General features: G+C 35.2%; 1 protein-coding gene across 3 annotated transcripts in view; it reads right to left on the minus strand.

Moving 5' to 3' along the window:
• Nucleotides 1–20,365, minus strand: part of FBXL17 (F-box and leucine rich repeat protein 17) — a 564,196-nt gene that overhangs the window by 349,888 nt on the left and 193,943 nt on the right. For 2 of the 3 annotated variants that reach the window (XM_037801526.1, XM_037801527.1), the window contains exon 6: nucleotides 7,563–7,693. In XM_037801526.1, coding sequence (XP_037657454.1) covers nucleotides 7,563–7,693 — 131 coding nt within the window. Of the gene's footprint in view, nucleotides 1–4,372; nucleotides 5,170–7,562; nucleotides 7,694–20,365 lie in introns of those variants that run through there. The other variant, XM_037801528.1, reaches the window with a different exon arrangement.

The following is a 20,365-nucleotide window of genomic DNA, read 5'->3' on the forward strand; positions in this document are numbered from 1 at the left end:
GTGCCACATTTCTCTCATCTGAAAATGGGCTAATAATTCCTTCCTCAGGGTTGTTGTAAAGATTAAATGAAACAATGTGTGTAACTACTTACCACAGCAACTGGCATATAGTAAATGCATAGAAAATGGCAGGTTTTATTAGTTATTCTTATTATTCTTGGTCCAGAAAAAAAAAAGAGAGAGAGAAAGAGAGAAGACAGTATACGCTCTGACCTCACTAGCACTACAAAAACCAATCGTGGTTTTAAAGAGCAATCCCAATAGATAGAAAGACAGAGGAGACATCATTTTTGTAGATGGTTTAGGAATATGAGCATCGTTGCTCCAACACCATACTATGCTTCTAGGGTTGGCCTTGTAAATAATTGTGAATATAAAAAACAGTTCCAATAAAATATGCTAATCTCAAGTAAGTGCCACTAACTCAGAAAAACTCTATTCCATCCCTTCAAACCTCCCAGACACAGTAAAACATATTTCATTATTCTTCATGCAAAAATATGAATAAACAATATCATAGAACATATGCAAACCTATTCAGTGTATTATAGAAATAAATTAAAATCCAGTTTTACTCAGATGAGTGGATAAATAAAACATGGTATATATACACGATGGAATACTGTGCGGCAGTAAGAAGGAGTGATGTCGTGAAACATATGACAACATGGATGAACCTTGAAGACATAATGCTAAGTGAAATAAGCCAGGCACAAAAAGAGAAATATTACATGCTACCACTAATGTGAACATTGAAAAATGTAAAATAAATGGTTTATAATGTAGAATGTAGGGGAACTAGCAATAGAGAGCAATTAATGAAGGGGGGTAAATTTAACGTCCTGGGAATGCCCAGAAATGACTATGGTTTGTTAATTTCTGGTGGGTATGGCAGGAACAAGTTCACAGAAATGTTGCTATATTAGGTTGTTTTCTTGGGGTAGAGCGGGAACATGTTGGAAGTAAAGTAGTCATTTTAGGTTAGTTGTCTTTTTCTTACTCCTTTGTTATGGTTTGTTTGAAATGTTTTTTATGGTATTTTAAAAAAAATTCTTTTTGATATAGTTAATTTTTAAAAAAAGAGTTAATTGGAAAAAAAAACAAAAAAAAAAAACAATGAAAAAAATACACAGAGCCTCCCTGAGGAGCTGGTGGAGAATGCAGGGGTGTTGGGCTTCCCCACCTCGATGGTTGCTGATGTGCTCACAAACATAGGGAACTGGTGGCTTGATGGGTTGAGCCCTCTACCATAGGTTTTACCCTTGGGAAGACGGTTGCTGCAAAGGAGAGGCTAGGCCTCCCTATAATTGTGCCTAAGAGCCTCCTCCCGAATGCCTCTTTGTTGCTCAGATGGGGCCCTCTCTCTCCAGCTAAGCCAACTTGAAGGTGAAATCACTGCCCTCCCCGCTATGTAGGATCTGACACCCAGGGGAGTGAATCTCCCTGGCAACGTGGAATATGACTCCCAGGGACGAATCTAGACCCGGCATCATAGGATGGAGAACATCTTCTTGACCAAAAGGGGGACATGAAAGGAAATGAAATAAGCTTCAGTGGCAGAGAGATTCCAAAAGGAGCTGAGAGGTCACTCAGGTGGGCACTCTTACGCACAATATAGACAACCCTTTTTAGGTTCTAATGAATTGGAATAGCTAGCAGTAAATACCTGAAACTATCAAACTACAATCCAGAACCCTTGAATCTTGAAGACGGCTGTATAAAAATGTAGCTTATAAGGGGTCACAATATGATTGGGAAAGCCATATGGACCGCACTCCCCTTTGTCCAGTGTATGGATGGATGAATAGAAAAATGGGGCGGCGGGGGGAAGGCACCCAGTGTTCTTTTTTACTTTAATTGTCCTTTTTCACTTTATTTTTTATTCTTATTATTTCTGTGTGTGTGGTAATGAAAATGTTCAAATATTAATTCTGGTGATGAATGCACAACTATATAATGGTACTGTGAACAACTGAATGTATGCTTTGTATGACTGCAAGGTATGTGAATATATCTCAATAAAATTGAATTAAAAAAAAATTCAGTTTTACTAAAGCTTCACCCAACCACATTATTAAGCACCACAGGTATGCAGAAAAACTGTCCCATGTGCTGTCAAGGCAGGACACTGTTGCTATAAATACCACCACAGAGCTGCTTCAACAGCCAGCATTATTTCTGCCGCCTCTTTATTTCCAAGTTCTAAGACTTTTATAGGAGAAAATTGTTCAAACTTCACATTCAATACTCCAAGGTGAAAAGTATTCCTCTTCTTCAGACCACTTAAATTTAATAGGAAACAAAATATTCTCGAACTCAAATTCAACTATGCCTGCTGGATTTAATGGATAGGTTTGTCCCCATTGGGCAATCTTTAAACCTCAGTCTCTAGGAGAATTAAGTAATATTAGGGGATTGAAATGAAATAAAATTCTAAGTCCACTGTGACATGACATTCACAGGAAGATGGTAGATTATCCACCCAGTCCTTAAACACTTATAAATACAATATATAGCATATGTTCACAAAACAATTCTCGGAAATAAAACACAATGGGCACTCCGCAAATATTTTATATAGCCAACACCTGCTCAAATCCTCTCTGAACTTTATTTCTAAATGTCACCGTTTTTTATTGAATCAACGGAAATTTGAAAGAAGAAACAGAATAAACATCCAAAGAAGATCAAGGGAGTTAGAAAAATCTTTATAAAAAGGCTCATTGAGTTTTACATGAGCCAGGGTGCTGTCAGTCTCCCTTGAAAGGGGTGGTAGAATAATCAGTCACTCTATAACTTCAACCTAAATAACCCTAAAAGACTAAAAAGGGCTATACACAGAAAAAGGAAAAAGAAAGAATAGTATTAAGATTTTTCCTATTGGATTCCATAATAAACACAATAGAGGAATAATGAACCAAATACAAAGCACATAATCTGCAAATATATTCATTTTAAAATAAACAGTGTTATATCATAGACTGGAAGTGAAAGGAAGTTACAGTCAGCTATAAATTCTCCTTATAATTCAGGAAACAATTTACAACATTCTTGTTGATAACTAAAGGAGAGGGAGTTCTCCACTTCAGGAGCAGTCAATGAATATGAAGGTTTTAACTTAGGTTGAGCTGCATTCTGTCTCTCTCTGTAACTTCCACCTGTTGGCCAAAGTTCCGATATCTAAAGCAGCCAAGAATTAGTTTACATAGGCCAATTAACTCTCTAGTATCTGTTATTATATCTTAGACTCAATTTTTTAAAACACTAGTTGATTTAAAATATGAAATATCTGAAAATATCCACACTAATTTTAATAAAGAGAATTCAGTTTGTAGATTGGGTGGGAGACAGACAGATAATATAAAAGAATGGATCATGTGTTGTGAGAACAGTGCAGAACTGGAGAATGGACAGAGAATAGTACATTCCTCATCTTTGAAAGATTGTTGATATGAGAAAATGTGGGCCCAGTGTTACTGGAATGGGATATTTTCCAAGAAAAGTACAAAATTCAGAATTTTTGCATAGAATATCCCAATTTTTGAAGGGTTAGTAACTAATTCCATTTTTTAAAATACTCTATAGGCCAAATAAAACAGTTTGTGGAACAGACGCAGTTGTGGCCTACCAATTAACAACCTCTAAGGGCCTTATTTAAAAATTCTGTTAAAAGAGAAAATATCTATAGTTACTACTCTATAGTCTAGCACATATAAAGTGAAACAGTAACATACTGTAAACACTATTATATTCTTAAAAGAAATCTGTCACAAGTCTAAGCTTTAAATTTTCTAAATTATAGAGTGTGCACTGATACCCTTTCCATAAATATAAGATTCACACAGCAAATTAACTCTTTAGAGTATCCTTAGTTATCAACATTCTTCTACAATTTTAATACATTTAATTAGAAAAAAAACTGCAAATACAAAATGGAAGTCTAGCTAGTTCAACTAATTGGCAAGAAAATTTACTTTAGCAACCAGCCTGGCTTTCGTTACATTTTGTGACTTTAGCTAATGGATGCAAGAGAATCTTTCATTTTCTTGTAATGTTATCCTGCACTGTTATCCTAATTCATGAGCAGGAATGGTCAACCGTCAATGAAATATGATTATGGGCCTACAGCTCACAGGATTGAACTACTATTTTCAGGGCTAATGTCAAAAATGAAAAATGGGGAGATTACCCTCTTTGAAAGCCAATTTAAAAATTAAAAATCGCTTTTGTAAAGGTCTATTAAGAATAAATTAGATTTCATTTAATTCTTATTGGTAAAAAAGAACAAAAGAGTCAATAGAAGTGTATCACTATATTGATGCTCAGAACCATTTCAGTTTTTACATATCAATTTTTTACATCCAAACCATGCTCTTTCATTCTGTGCCAAACATCCAAAAAAAGACCAAACTGAATGTGAAAAAACAAAAGACTAATATCAAATACAAATAAACATTTCAATAAACTTAGAGTCAGAGAGAGTGGGAGACATAACAAGATGTTTAATTCAAAACTGATAGAAATAGTCAGTGTCCTCTTTTCATAAACCACTTGGATTTTACTTGTACTCAAAAGCAATGGTAAATGTCAAATGACTACCAGACCATCCTTCTGAATACCAGAAAATATCAAGCTGTTTAACTCTCTAAACACAAAAAGGGCTTCTAGAAAAACAAAGATAAAGAACAGCATGTCTCAGTCACACAGATCAATTCAAAGACAACAAAATACTTAAAAGTACCATAAGCAGCACAATAATGTCCTTCAATTACTACATATTTTAAAATTTGAACTTCAAAAAAAAGTATCCAGATACGAATTTTAAAAATCTAGGATAAAGCTCACACATTTATCTGAGAAGAGTATTAAAGTTGAACTTCATGTGAGGAAACCTTTATTAAAGCTAGCAACATTACACATATATCCTTTTAATGTGTATTATACAAAAAAATAATCTCAAACAATTCCATTATACTTTTTTATGAAAGAAAATAATGAGCTTAGTGAAAAACTAAGAATTTCACATATAAATGTCAATTGTGTGTGAATCCCAGCAATGAAATGCAAAATGTGAACAAACAGAACTTATTTAATTCATTAGCCATTTGCTTTTTCTTGTTTGTGCTAAACCAACTTTTTACTGCAGCAATGATGGAGAAATACATTCATCTGAAAATCCAAAGAAAAGTCAAATCAATGGTCTAAATTTTATAGGAATAATAATTAGACCTTATCCTGAACAAAAGATGTTGAGGGGATTAATTCAGAACACATGTAAAGTGTCTATCAGTTACCTGGGTAAGAAAGGTTATTTTCCTCCCCCCTATCTTTACAAAACTATTATCTTACAAATTAAATCTTATGTCCCCTAAAGAGAGCAACTTTTGAGAGCAGCAGAGACTCAGTGCCCCACAGTGTAAGTTATAGTACCAAGTATTTAGTAGGGTGTTAATAAATGATTCCTGATTTACTGGAGGATAATAATAATGAACAAATGTAAAACAGAAGCTAATTGATAGGCTAAATGCATTAGTGAATTCCAGTGCCCTCTATATGAAAGGTTATTAACCCATCTCAGCTAAGTGCTGAAATTATAATTAAGTCTGACAGGAAGTCCTAGATTTATACCAATATAATTACAAGTATTACTTAGCTTAGTAATATAGTATGGCAAGAACAATAAGATGAGTAATTTAGATGATAGTGCAAAGTGGGTTTTAATGTCTGAAACTTCTATTACAGTACACAGGGTAAGTGCAAGTAGTGTAATTAAAACCTAAAAGAATCTGATCTTTAAAACTGTACTGCTCAACCTCATTAAAATGCATGTTTTCTCAATTAATCCAAACTTTTCCATTAAAATCATAAAAATACACTTTCATTCCTTGCAAATAAATCTCTACAGTACATATATTTATGATCACATACCAAATAACCATTATATTTAAGTGGCACAAAAAAAACCAATTGAAAGAACACAGGATTTGAGTACAGGGAGCCTAACAAAAGGAAGGAAAGGTGAGATGAGGTCTGTCTACTTTCTCATTTGTAAATTGCCCAGTTATGGCATTTGAAGAACTAGAAGATTAGAAAAACCTGAAGCATCTTAGTTAAATTATACAAACCTTAAGCAAAATGTTTACTTAGGAGACAACCCAGATAGTTATATATATATGGACAACATCTACACAACAATAAATTGTTGTGGAATTAAAGGCAATCATTTTCATAATTTTTCTGCAGAAACAGCTTCTCCTTTTAGCTCACTAAGGCTTACCTAAGAAGTTAATCTCAATATTAAGCTAATGTTAAATTCCTAAAACCATAAAATAATGTTAATGTTTAATAATTTTTTAATGTTTCTTAATGTCCTTTATTGTATCATTTGTTAGGAAAAACTTCTTTAAAATTATTTTAAGTGTCATATTATTGACTCTATAGAAGAATGTTGATTTCAGAGAAAGATTTTACATTTAAATTTCTATTATTCAACTTTGTTTAGATTTTAATATACCCCATTTATTGACTATCACTCAAAAACCATTAACAAGTGCCCATTGTAGATTAGTAAATATTTCAAGAAAAATTTTACTAGGGAAGAACTAAGTTAAAAGCTATCATAACACTTAAACAGTAATTCAGGGTAATTTCAGAAAATGTTAACTTGAATTTGCCATAATTGGGGAAATGGAGACTATATGATTTTAAAGTGAAAAAGGAAATTAAAATTAAAGCATTTTTTGACACAAACTTAATAAATTATTGCTCTTAGTTATAAAAAAATACTTAAATCTAAATAGGTTCTAATTCTAGTAGAAATAGTGCTTTGCATTTTGAAAGCAAAACACTTTGGTGGTCTATCCTTAAAAAAAAAAATACTTTCAAAAAGTTACTGAGGAAGAATCCTATCTTGCATGTATTTAGAAAACTAGTAATCAGTGCTATTGCCACCATGCAATTGGTTTCATTATAAAAGTCTACTTTGAAGGGTTTTCCTGCATCTTTTCCTTCCCTCATGCAACATTTCAGAGAAAATATGGGTATACCATTGATTATAAGAAAAGACTTTCCATTTACCCATTATATACTTTATACTAAACCGTCCATCACATGACTTTGATTTTTAAAACAAATTATATTTATACAGAGAAAGGGTCAGAATGAATAATGTTTGTGATAGTTTCAGAATCATTTTTTCTTGATAAATGAACAGTAAGATCAAACTTTTGCAACACCAAGTTGCAAAAATATTATAGTGTCAAACAAAGAACATACCCTGGATGGAAGTCAAACAAAAAATTCAACAGACTGTTGCTGTTAAAATTGTTTAGGCAAACATCTGAATCATAGCACATAAAAAATCTGTTGCAAATATAAACAATGGATGGATTTAAAATATGTATCTACAGAGTTTTCAAAATTGAAACGTATCATTTGAAAAGGCATAGCTGCATTAAGTTTCACTTAAAGTTGACATGCTTTGTTATATGATAATTAGTATTTGTTACACAGAATCCATGTTTCCCTCCAGAAAACTGTTTTTAAGATGTTACAATGGTTACCTGTCATTTATGATCCAGTTCAGACAGAGATTGAGAGAGCTAAGATTTTTGCACCTCTTGACAATTTCCATCACAGTTTCATTATCCAGTTCAGTGATATGACGTAGGTCTAAGCTGGAAAGGTTTCTTAGCTAATGGGATAAATAAAATGAAAGATTAAAAAGTTTAATGTTACATTCATTCCCAAAAATTATAAATAAAGCTTATTACAAGGTACAGTATCACTGGATGACATTTAATGTTTAATTAAAATCACTTAATTAAACTGTTTATGTAATACTTTATATACTAAATTAGACATGAGTGCAGAGATCTATGGTGACCTAAATTTCAACATATGCATGGCAACAAACATTAAAAACAAATGAATTTTATTGAGGCATCATAAAAATAAAAGATTAGCAATCTATCATCTAATGCAAGGGGAAATTGTTAAATATATTAAGTACTACAACTTGATAAAATTATTCTAATATTGTTCAATTTCAGATATTTATCTTCATAATGTCACCTCTATATAGGTTTTCTCAGTTTTTAAAAGAGGAAATACAAATAAGTGGTTAATTCAGAGATTACCTTGGTGGTATTTTATCAATGTACTCCAAACTGTATTATTATGGCTTTGCGTTTCACTATGTGGAAAGCAATATAAACCATTATTTAAAAAGTAAAGACTTTCTTCAGGTACAGCCTCCCCATTTTTTCAATTCCTCTATGCTTTTCCTGTAGTTTCCTGTCTTCCCCTGATGCTTAGTCTCCAAAGAAAATTAATAAAAATAATTCACATAAGGTGGTAGGATTTAATTATTCTCTTCAAATAAGCTACTTTTTCAAATTAGACAGTTTTGCTTAGTAACAGCAAAGAATTAATCTGGAGGCATGTGGTAGACCAAATAACACCCTCCCAAAGATGTCTACACCCTAATATGTTACCTCATGTGACAAAGGGACTTTGCATTTATGGTTAAAGTTATGGATCTTGAGATGGGGAGATTATCCTGGATTATCTGGGTGGGCCCAATCTAACTGCAGGAGTCCTTAAAAGCAGAGAACTTTTCCCAACCAAAGAGAGATGTGATAGAAGAGACAGGAAACATTCAAAGCATGACAGGGATTCTACCTGTCTTATACTAGTTTTTTTTTTTTTTTTTTTTTTTTTTTTAAATTCAGTTTTATTGAAATATATTCACAAACCATACAGTCATCCATGGTATACAATCAACTGTTTACAGTATGATCATATAGTTATGCATTCATCACCACAATCTATTTCTGAACATTTTCCTTACATCAGAAAGAATCAGAATAAGAATAAAAAATAAAAGTGAAAAGAGAATACCCAAACCATCCCCCCATCCCACCCTATTTGTCATTTAGTTTTTACTCCCATTTTTCTACTGATTTTTTTTCAATTTTTTAACTTTGTTTATCAAAAAATTAAAAACAAACAGGCAAACAACAACCAAAAAAACCCCACAACATTTCAAACAAAGCAATGGATTAAGGAAAACAAATAACCTAAAATACCTACTTTGCTTCCAATATGTTCCTACCATACCCCAAGAAAATTAATAAACCATGTCCAAACAGAGGAGTAAGAAAAACAAATAATCTAAAATAACTACATTGCTTCCAACATGTTCCTACCATACCCCAAGAAAATTAACAACCCCTAAGAAAACAAAGGAATAAGAGAAAAAAAAAACCTAAAATAACTCTATTGCTTCCAACATGATCTTACTATATCCAACAAAGTTTACAAACCATAATCATTCCTGAGCATTCCCATAACATTGAGATTACCCTCCATAGTTTATCTGTTCTTATTAGATTATCATTCCCCCTCCACTAATTGGTATCTCTAGGTCCCCTACATTCTACAGTATAAAACATTGTACATTTTTCACAGAATTCACATTAGTGGTAACATACAATATCTCTCTTTTTGTGCCTGGCTTATTTTGCTCAGCATTATGTCTTTTTTTTTTTTTTTTAAATCTTCATTTTATTGAGATATATTCATATACCATGCAGTCATACAAAACAAATCGTACTTTCGATTGTTCACAGTACCATTACATAGTTGTACATTCATCACCCAAATCAATCCCTGACACCTTCATTAGCACACACACAAGAATAACAAGAATAATAATTAGAGTGAAAAAGAGCAATTGAAGTAAAAAAGAACACTGGGTACCTTTGTCTGTTTGTTTCCTTCCCCTATTTTTCTACTCATCCATCCATAAACTAGACAAAGTGGAGTGTGGTCCTTATGGCTTTCCCAATCCCCTTGTCACCCCTCATAAGCTACATTATTATACAACTGTCTTCGAGATTCATGGGTTCTGGGTTGTAGTTTGATAGTTTCAGGTATCCACCACCAGCTACCCCAATTCTTTAGAATCTAAAAAGGGTTGTCTAAAGTGTGCGTAAGAGTGCCCACCAGAGTGACCTCTCGGCTCCTTTTGGATTCTCTCTGCCACTGAAGCTTATTTCATTTCCTTTCACATCCCCCTTTTGGTCAAGAAGATGTTCTCCGTCCCACGATGCCAGGTCTACATTCCTCCCCGGGAGTCATATTCCACGTTGCCAGGGAGGTTCACTTCCCTGGGTGTCTGATCCCACGTAGGGGGGAGGGCAGTGATTTCACCTTTCAAGTTGGCTTAGCTAGAGAAACAGGGCCACATCTGAGCAACAAAGGGGCATTCGGGAGGAGGCTCTTAGGCACAACCATAGGGAGGCCTAGCCTCTCCTTTGCAGCAACCGTCTTCCCAAGGGTAAAACCTGTGGTAGAGGGCTCAACCCATCAAACCACCAGTCCCCTATGTCTGTGGTCATGTTAGCAACCATGGAGGTGGGGTAGGCGAATACCCCTGCATTCTCCACAGGCTCCTCAAGGGGGCACTGCATCTTTTTTTTTTTCCTTGTTTATTTATTTTTTTTTAACTTTCCCTTCTTTTTTAAATCAACTGTATGAAAAAAAAGTTAAAAAGAAAACAAACATACAATAAAAGAACATTTTAAAGAGACCATAACAAGGGAGTAAGAAAAAGACAATTAACCTAAGATAACTGCTTAACTTCCAACATGTTCCTACTTTACCCCAAGAAAGTTACCTAATATAGCAACATTTCTGTGAACTTGCTCCTACTACATCCATCAGAAATTAACAGACCATAGTCATTCCTGGGCATCCCCAGAATGTTAAATGGCTTATCTTTTCTTCTTGGATTATTGTTCCCTCTTCCTTAATTGCTCTCTATTGCTAGTTCCCCTACATTCTACATTATAAGCCATTTGTTTTATGTTTTTCAAAGTTCACATTAGTGGTAGCATATAATATTTCTCTTTTTGTGCCTGGCTTATTTCGCTTAGCATTATGTCTTCAAGGTTCATCCATGTTGTCATATGTTTCACGAGATCGTTCCTTCTTACTGCCGCGTAGTATTCCATCGTGTGTATATACCCCATTTTATTTATCCACTCATCTGTTGAAGGACATTTGGGTTGTTTCCATCTTTTGGCAATTGTGAATAACGCTGCTATGAACATTGGCGTGCAGATATCTGTTCGTGTCACTGCTTTCCGATCTTCCGGGTATATACCGAGAAGTGCAATTGCTGGGTCGAATGGTAACTCTATATCTAGTTTTCTAAGGAACTGCCAGACTGACTTCCAGAGTGGCTGAACCATTATACAGTCCCACCAACAGTGAATAAGAGTTCCAATTTCTCCACATCCCCTCCAGCATTTGTAGTTTCCTGTTTGTTTAATGGCAGCCATTCTAACCGGTGTTAGATGGTATCTCGTTGTGGTTTTAATTTGCATCTCTCTAATAGCTAGTGAAGCTGAACATTTTTTCATGTGTTTCTTGGCCATTTGTATTTCCTCTTCTGAGAACTGTCTTTTTATATCTTTTGCCCATTTTATAATTGGGCTGTCTGTACTATTGTCATTGAGTTGTAGGATTTCTTTATATATGCAAGATATCAGTCTTTTGTCAGATACATGGTTTCCAAAAATTTTTTCCCATTGAGTTGGCTGCCTCTTTACCTTTTTGAGAAATTCCTTTGAGGTGCAGAAACTTCTAAGCTTGAGGAGTTCCCATTTATCTATTTTCTCTTTTGTTGCTTGTGCTTTGGGTGTAAAGTCTAGGAAGTGGCCGCCTAATACAAGGTCTTGAAGATGTTTTCCTACATTATCTTCTAGGAGTTTTATGGTACTTTCTTTTATATTGAGATCTTTGGTCCATTTTGAGTTAATTTTTGTGTAGGGGGTGAGGTAGGGGTCCTCTTTCATTCTTTTGGATATGGATATCCAACTCTCCCAGCCCCATTTGTTGAAAAGACCATTATGACTCAGTTCAGTGACTTTGGGGGCCTTATCAAAGATCAGTCAGCCATAGATCTGAGGGTCTATCTCCGAATTCTCAATTCGATTCCATTGATCTATAGGTCTATCTTTGTGCCAGTACCATGCTGTTTTGGCAACTGTGGCTTTATAATAAGCTTCAAAGTCAGGGAGTGTAAGTCCTCCCACTTCGTTTTTCTTTTTTAGAGTGTCTTTAGCAATTCGAGACATCTTCCCTTTCCAAATAAATTTGATAACTAGCTTTTCCAAGTCTGCAAAGTAGGTTGTTGGAATTTTGATTGGGATTGCATTGAATCTGTAGATGAGTTTGGGTAGAATTAACATCTTAATGACATTTAGCCTTCCTATCCATGAACATGGAATATTTTTCCATCTTTTAAGGTCCCCTTCTATTTCTTTTAGTAGAGTTATGTAGTTTTCTTTGCATAGGTCTTTTACATCTTTGGTTAAGTTTATTCCTAGGTACTTGATTTTTTTAGTTGCTATTGAAAATGGTATCTTTTTCTTGAGTGTCTCTTCAGTTTGTTCATTTCTAGCATATAGAAACATTACTGACTTATGTGCATTAACCTTGTATCCCGCTACTTTGCTAAATTTGTTAATTAGCTCTAGTAGCTGTATCGTCGATTTCTCAGGGTTTTCTAGATATAAGATCATATCATCTGCAAACAATGACAGTTTTACTTCTTCTTTTCCAATTTGGATGGCTTTTATTTCTTTGTCTTGCCGGATTGCCCTGGCTAGCACTTCCAGCACAATGTTGAATAACAGTGGTGACAGCGGGCATCCTTGTCTTGTTCCTGATCTTAGAGGGAAGGCTTTCAGTCTCTCACCATTGAGTACTATGCTGGCTGTGGGTTTTTCATATATGCTCTTTATCATGTTGAGGAAATTTCCTTCAATTCCTAGCTTTTGAACTGTTTTTATCAAAAACGGATGTTGGATTTTGTCAAATGCTTTTTCAGCATCTATTGAGATGATCAATTGATTTTTCCCTTTTGACTTGTTAATGTGTTGTAATACATTGATTGATTTTCTTATGTTGAACCATCCTTGCATGCCTGGAATGAACCCCACTTGGTCATGGTGTATGATTTTTTTAATGTGTCTTTGGATTCGATTTGCAAGTATTTTGTTGAGGATTTTTGCATCTATATTCATTAGGGAGATTGGCCGGTAGTTTTCCTTTTTTGTAGCATCTTTGCCTGGTTTTGGTATTAGATTGATGTTAGCTTCATAGAATGAGTTAGGCAGTGTTCCATTTTCTTCAATGTTTTGAAAGAGTTGGAGTAAGATTGGTGTCAGTTCTTTCTGGAAAGTTTGGTAGAATTCCCCTGTGAAGCCATCTGGCCCTGGGCATTTATTTGTGGGAAGATTTTTGATGACTGATTGGATCTCTTTGCTTGTGATGGGTTGGTTGAGGTCTTCTATTTCTTCTCTGGTCAGTCTAGGTTGTTCATATGTTTCCAGGAAATTGTCCATTTCCTCTACATTATCCAGTTTGTTGCCATACAGTTGTTCATAGTATCCTCTTATAATTTTTTTAATTTCTTCAGGATCTGCAGTTATGTCACCTTTTTCATTCATTATTTTGTTTATATGGGTCTTCTCTCTTTTTGATTTTGTCAGTCTAGCTAGGGGCTTGTCAATCTTGTTGATCTTCTCAAAGAACCAACTTTTGGTGATATTTATCCTCTCTATTGTTTTTTTGTTCTCTATGTCATTTATTTCTGCTTTAATCCTGGTTATTTCTTTTCTTGTACTTGGTTTAGGATTGGTTTGCTGTTCATTTTCTAGCTTCTTCAGTTGATCCATTAGTTCTTTGATTTTGGCTCTTTCTTCCTTTTTAATATATGCGTTTAGTGCTATAAATTTCCCCCTTAGCACTGCTTTTGCTGCATCCCATAGGTTTTGGTATGTTGTGTTCTCATTTTCATTCGTCTCTATATATTTAGCAATTTCTCTTGCTATTTCTTCTTTAACCCACTGATTGTTTAGGAGTGTGTTGTTTAACCTCCAGGTATTTGTGAATTTTCTAAGTCTCTGATGGTTATTGACTTCTAATTGTATTCCATTGTGGTCAGAGAATGTGCTTTGAATAATTTCAATCTTTTTAAATTTATTGAGGCTTGTTTTATGTCCCAGCATATGATCTATTCTGGAGAAAGTTCCATGAGCACTAGAAAACTATGTGTATCCTGGTGATTTGGGATGTAATGTCCTGTATATGTCTGTTAAATCTAATTCATTTATCAGATTGTTTAGGTTTTCAATTTTCTTATTGGTCTTCTGTCTGGTTGATCTATCTATAGGAGAGAGTGATGTGTTGAAGTCTCCCACAATTATTGTGGAAACATCAATTGCTTCCTTTAGTTTTGCCAGTGTTTCTCTCATGTATTTTGTGGCACCTTGATTGGGTGCATAGACATTTACGATTCTTATTTCTTCTTGCTGAATTGCCCCTTTTATTAGTACGTAGTGGCCTTCTTTGTCTCTCAAAACATCCCTGCATTTGAAGTCTATTTTATCTGAGATTAATATTGCTACACCTGCTTTCTTTTGGCTGTAGCTTGCATGAAATATTTTTTTCCATCCTTTCACTTTCAGTTTCTTTGTGTCCCTGTGTCTAAGATGAGTCTCTTGTATGCAACATATTGATGGTTCATTTTTTTTGATCCATTCTGCGAATCTATATCTTTTTTTTTTTTTTTTTTTTAATCATCATTTTATTGAGATAGATTCACATACCATGCAGTCATACAAAACAAATTGTACTTTCGATTGTTTACAGTACCATTACATAGTTGTACATTCATCACCTAAATCAATCCCTGACACCTTCATTAGCACACACACAAAAATAACAAGAATAATAATTAGAGTGAAAAAGAGCAATTGAAGTAAAAAAGAACACTGGGTACCTTTGTCTGTTTGTTTCCTTCCCCTACTTTTCTACACATCCATCCATAAACTAGACAAAGTGGTGTTTGGTCCTTATGGCTTTCCCAATCCCATTGTCACCCCTCATAAGCTACGTTTTTATACAACTGTCTTCGAGATTCATGGGTTCTGGGTTGTAGTTTGATAGTTTCAGGTATCCACCACCAGCTACCCCAATTCTTTAGAACCTAAAAAGGGTTGTCTAAAGTGTGCATAAGAATGCCCACCAGAGTGACCTCTCGGCTCCTTTTGGAATCTCTCTGCCACTGAAGCTTATTTCATTTCCTTTCACATCCCCCTTTTGGTCAAGAAGATGTTCTCCGTCCCATGGTGCCAGGTCTACATTCCTCCTTGGGAGTCATATTCCACGTTGCCAGGGAGATTCACTTCCCTGGGTGTCTGATCCCACGTAGGGGGGAGGGCAGTGATTTCACCTTTCAAGTTGGCTTAGCCAGAGAGAGAGGGCCACATCTGAGCAACAAAGAGGCATTCAGGAGGAGACTCTTAGGCACAAATACAGGGAGGCCTAGCCTCTCCTTTGCAGCAACCGTCTTCCCAAGGGTAAACTTATGGTAGAGGGCTCAACCCATCAAACCACCAGTCCCCTATGTCTGTGGTCATGTTAGCAACCATGGAGGTGGGGTAGGCGAATACCCCTGCATTCTCCACAGGCTCCTCAAGGGGGCACTACATCTTTTTTTTTTTTTTTTTTTCCCTTGTTTGTCTTTTTTCTTTTTTTTTTTTTTTTTTTTTTTTAACTTTCCCTTCTTTTTTCAAATCACCTGTATGAAAAAAAAAGTTAAAAAGAAAACAAACATACAATAAAAGAGCATTTCAAAGAGACCATAGCAAGGGAGTAAGAAAAAGACAACTAACCTAAGATAACTGCTTAACTTCCAACATGTTCCTACTTTACCCCAGGAAAGTTACATAATATAGCAACATTTCAGTGAACTTGTTCCTACTACAACCATCAGAAATTAACAGACCATAGTCGTTTCTGGGCATCCCCAGAACGTTAAATAGCTTATCTGTTCTTCCTGGATTATTGTTCCCCCTTCCTTAATTGCTCTCTACTGCTAGTTCCCCTACATTCTACATTATAAACCATTTGTTTTACATTTTTCAAAGTTCACATTAGTGGTAGCATATAATATTTCTCTTTTTGTGCCTGGCTTATTTCGCTCAGCATTATGTCTTCAAGGTTCATCCATGTTGTCATATGTTTCACCAGATCGTTCCTTCTTACTGCCACGTAGTATTCCATCGTGTGTATATACCACATTTTATTTATCCACTCATCTGTTGAAGGACATTTGGGTTGTTTCCATCTCTTGGCAATTGTGAATAATGCTGCTATGAACATTGGCGTGCAGATATCTGTTCGTGTCACTGCTTTCCGATCTTCCGGGTATATACCGAGGAGTGCAATCGCTGGATCGAATGGTAGCTCTATATCTAGTTTTCTAAGGAACTGCCAGACTGACTTCCAGAGTGGCTGAACCATTATACAGTCCCACCAACAATGAATAAGAGTTCCAATTTCTCCACATCCCCTCCAGCATTTGTAGTTTCCTGTTTGTTTAATGGCAGCCATTCTAACCGGTGTTAGATGGTATCTCATTGTGGTCTTAATTTGCATCTCTCTAATAGCTAGTGAAGCTGAACATTTTTTCATGTGTTTCTTGGTCATTTGTATTTCCTCTTCAGAGAACTGTCTTTCATATCTTTTGCCCATTTTATAATTGGGCTGTCTGTACTATTGTCATTGAGTTGTAGGATTTCTTTGTATATGCAAGATATCAGTCTTTTGTCAGATACATGGTTTCCAAAAATTTTTTCCCATTGAGTTGGCTGCCTCTTTACCTTTTTGAGAAATTCCTTTGAGGTGCAGAAACTTCTAAGCTTGAGGAGTTCCCATTTATCTATTTTCTCTTTTGTTGCTTGTGCTTTGGGTGTAAAGTCTAGGAAGTGGCCTCCTAATACAAGGTCTTGAAGATGTTTTCCTACATTATCTTCTAGGAGTTTTATGGTACTTTCTTTTATATTGAGATCTTTGGTCCATTTTGAGTTAATTTTTGTGTAGGGGGTGAGGTAGGGGTCCTCTTTCATTCTTTTGGATATGGATATCCAACTCTCCCAGCCCCATTTGTTGAAAAGACCATTATGGCTCAGTTCGGTGACTTTGGGGGCCTTATCAAAGATCAGTCGGCCATAGATCTGAGGGTCTATCTCTGAATTCTCAATTCGATTCCATTGATCTATATGTCTATCTTTGTGCCAGTACCATGCTGTCTTGGCAACTGTGGCTTTATAATAAGCTTCAAAGTAAGGGAGTGTAAGTCCTCCCACTTCGTTTTTCTTTTTTAGAGTGTCTTTAGCAATTCGAGGCATCTTCCCTTTCCAAATAAATTTGATAACTAGCTTTTCCAAGTCTGCAAAGTAGGTTGTTGGAATTTTGATTGGGATTGCATTGAATCTGTAGATGAGTTTGGGTAGAATTGACATCTTAATGACATTTAGCCTTCCTATCCATGAACATGGAATATTTTTCCATCTTTTAAGGTCCCCTTCTATTTCTTTTAGTAGAGTTATGTAGTTTTCTTTGTATAGGTCTTTTACATCTTTGGTTAAGTTGATTCCTAGGTACTTGATTTTTTTAGTTGCTATTGAAAATGGTATCTTTTTCTTGAGTGTCTCTTCAGTTTGTTCATTTCTAGCATATAGAAACATTACTGACTTATGTGCATTAATCTTGTATCCTGCTACTTTGCTAAATTTGTTTATTAGCTCTAGTAGGTGTATCGTTGATTTCTCAGGGTTTTCTAGATATAAGATCATATCATCTGCAAACAATGACAGTTTTACTTCTTCTTTTCCAATTTGGATGCCTTTTATTTCTTTGTCTTGCCGGATTGCCCTGGCTAGCACTTCCAGCACAATGTTGAATAACAGTGGTGACAGCGGGCATCCTTGTCTTGTTCCTGATCTTAGAGGGAAGGCTTTCAGTCTCTCACCATTGAGTACTATGCTGGCTGTGGGTTTTTCATATATGCTCTTTATCATGTTGAGGAAGTTTCCTTCAATTCCTACCTTTTGAAGTGTTTTTATCAAAAAGGGATGTTGGATTTTGTCAAATGCTTTTTCAGCATCTATTGAGATGATCAATTGATTTTTCCCTTTCGAGTTTTTAATGTGTTGTAATACATTGATTGTTTTTCTGATGTTGAACCATCCTTGCATGCCTGGAATGAACCCCACTTGGTCATGGTGTATGATTTTTTTAATGTGTCTTTGGATTCGATTTGCAAGTATTTTGTTGAGGATTTTTGCATCTATATTCATTAGGGAGATTGGCCGGTAGTTTTCCTTTTTTGTAGCATCTTTGCCTGGTTTTGGTATTAGATTGATGTTAGCTTCATAAAATGAGTTAGGTAGTGTTCCATTTTTTTCAATGTTTTGAAAGAGTTTGAGTAAGATTGGTGTCAGTTCTTTCTGGAAAGTTTGGTAGAATTCCCCTGTGAAGCCATCTGGCCCTGGGCATTTATTTGTGGGAAGATTTTGATGACTGATTGGATCTCTTTGCTTGTGATGGGTTGGTTGAGGTCTTCTATTTCTTCTCTGGTCAGTCTAGGTTGTTCATATGTTTCCAGGAAATTGTCCATTTCTTCTACATTATCCAGTTTGTTGCCATACAGTTGTTCATAATATCCTCTTATAATTTTTTTAATTTCTTCAGGATCTGCAGTTATGTCACCTTTTTCATTCATTATTTTGTTTATATGGGTCTTCTCTCTTTTTGATTTTGTCAGTCTAGCTAGGGGCTTGTCAATCTTGTTGATCTTCTCAAAGAACCAACTTTTGGTGATATTTATCCTTTCTATTGTTTTTTTGTTCTCTATGTCATTTATTTCTGCTTTAATCCTTGTTATTTCTTTTCTTCTACTTGGTTTAGGATTGGTTTGCTGTTCATTTTCTAGCTTCTTCAGTTGATCCATTAGTTCTTTGATTTTGGCTCTTTCTTCCTTTTTAATATATGCGTTTAGTGCTATAAATTTCCCCCTTAGCACTGCTTTTGCTGCATCCCATAGGTTTTGGTATGTTGTGTTCTCATTTTCATTCGTCTCTATATATTTAGCAATTTCTCTTGCTATTTCTTCTTTAACCCACTGATTGTTTAGGAGTGTGTTGTTTAACCTCCAGGTATTTGTGAATTTTCTAAGTCTCTGATGGTTATTGACTTCTAATTGTATTCCATTGTGGTCAGAGAATGTGCTTTGAATAATTTCAATCTTTTTAAATTTATTGAGGCTTGTTTTATGTCCCAGCATATGATCTATTCTGGAGAAAGTTCCGTGAGCACTAGAAAAGTATGTGTATCCTGGTGATTTGGGATGTAATGTCCTGTAGATGTCTGTTAAATCTAATACATTTATCAGATTGTTTAGGTTTTCAATTTCCTTATTGGTCTTCTGTCTGGTTGATCTATCTATAGGGGAGAGTGATGTGTTGAAGTCTCCCACAATTATTGTGGAAACATCAATTGCTTCCTTTAGTTTTGCCAATGTTTCTCTCATGTATTTTGTGGCACCTTGATTGGGTGCATAGACATTTACGATTGTTATTTCTTCTTGCTGAATTGCCCCTTTTATTAGTATGTAGTGGCCTTCTTTGTCTCTCAAAACATCCCTGCATTTGAAGTCTATTTTATCTGAGATTAATATTGCTACACCTGCTTTCTTTTGGCTGTAGCTTGCATGAAATATTTTTTTCCATCCTTTCACTTTCAATTTCTTTGTGTCCCTGTGTCTAAGATGGGTCTCTTGTATGCAACATATTGATGGTTCATTTTTTTTGATCCATTCTGCGAATCTATATCTTTTAATTGGGGAGTTTAATCCATTTACATTCAACGTTAAAACCGTGAAGGCATTTCTTGAATCGGCCATCTTATCCTTTGGATTATGTTTGCCATATTTTTCCCTCTCTCTATTAATATCCTTTATTGTACCCATACCGAATCTCTTTAGTACTGAACCTTTCTCCAAGTCTCTCTGTCCTGTCTTTGTTTCTCTGTCTGTAGGGCTCCCTTTAGTATCTCCAGTAGGGCAGGTCTCTTGTTAGCAAATTCTCTCAGCATTTCTTTGTCTGTGAAAAATTTAAGCTCTCCCTCAAATTTGAAGGAGAGCTTTGCTGGATAAAGTATTCTTGGCTGGAAATTCCTCTCTCTCAGAATTTTAAATATATCGTGCCATTGCCTTCTCGCCTCCATGGTGGCTGCTGAGTAGTCACTACTTAGTCTTATGCTGTTTCCTTTGTATGTGGTGAATTGCTTTTCTCTTGCTGCTTTCAGAACTTGCTCCTTCTCTTCTATGTTTGACAGTGTGATCAGTATATGTCTCGGAGTGGGTTTTTTTTGGATTTATTCTATTTGGAGTTCGCTGAGCATTTATGATTTGTGTATTTATGTTGTTTAGAAGATTTGGGAA

The sequence above is a fragment of the Choloepus didactylus genome, chromosome 13 (assembly GCF_015220235.1).
Source record: "Choloepus didactylus isolate mChoDid1 chromosome 13, mChoDid1.pri, whole genome shotgun sequence".
Classification (NCBI taxonomy): Eukaryota; Metazoa; Chordata; class Mammalia; order Pilosa; family Megalonychidae; genus Choloepus; species Choloepus didactylus.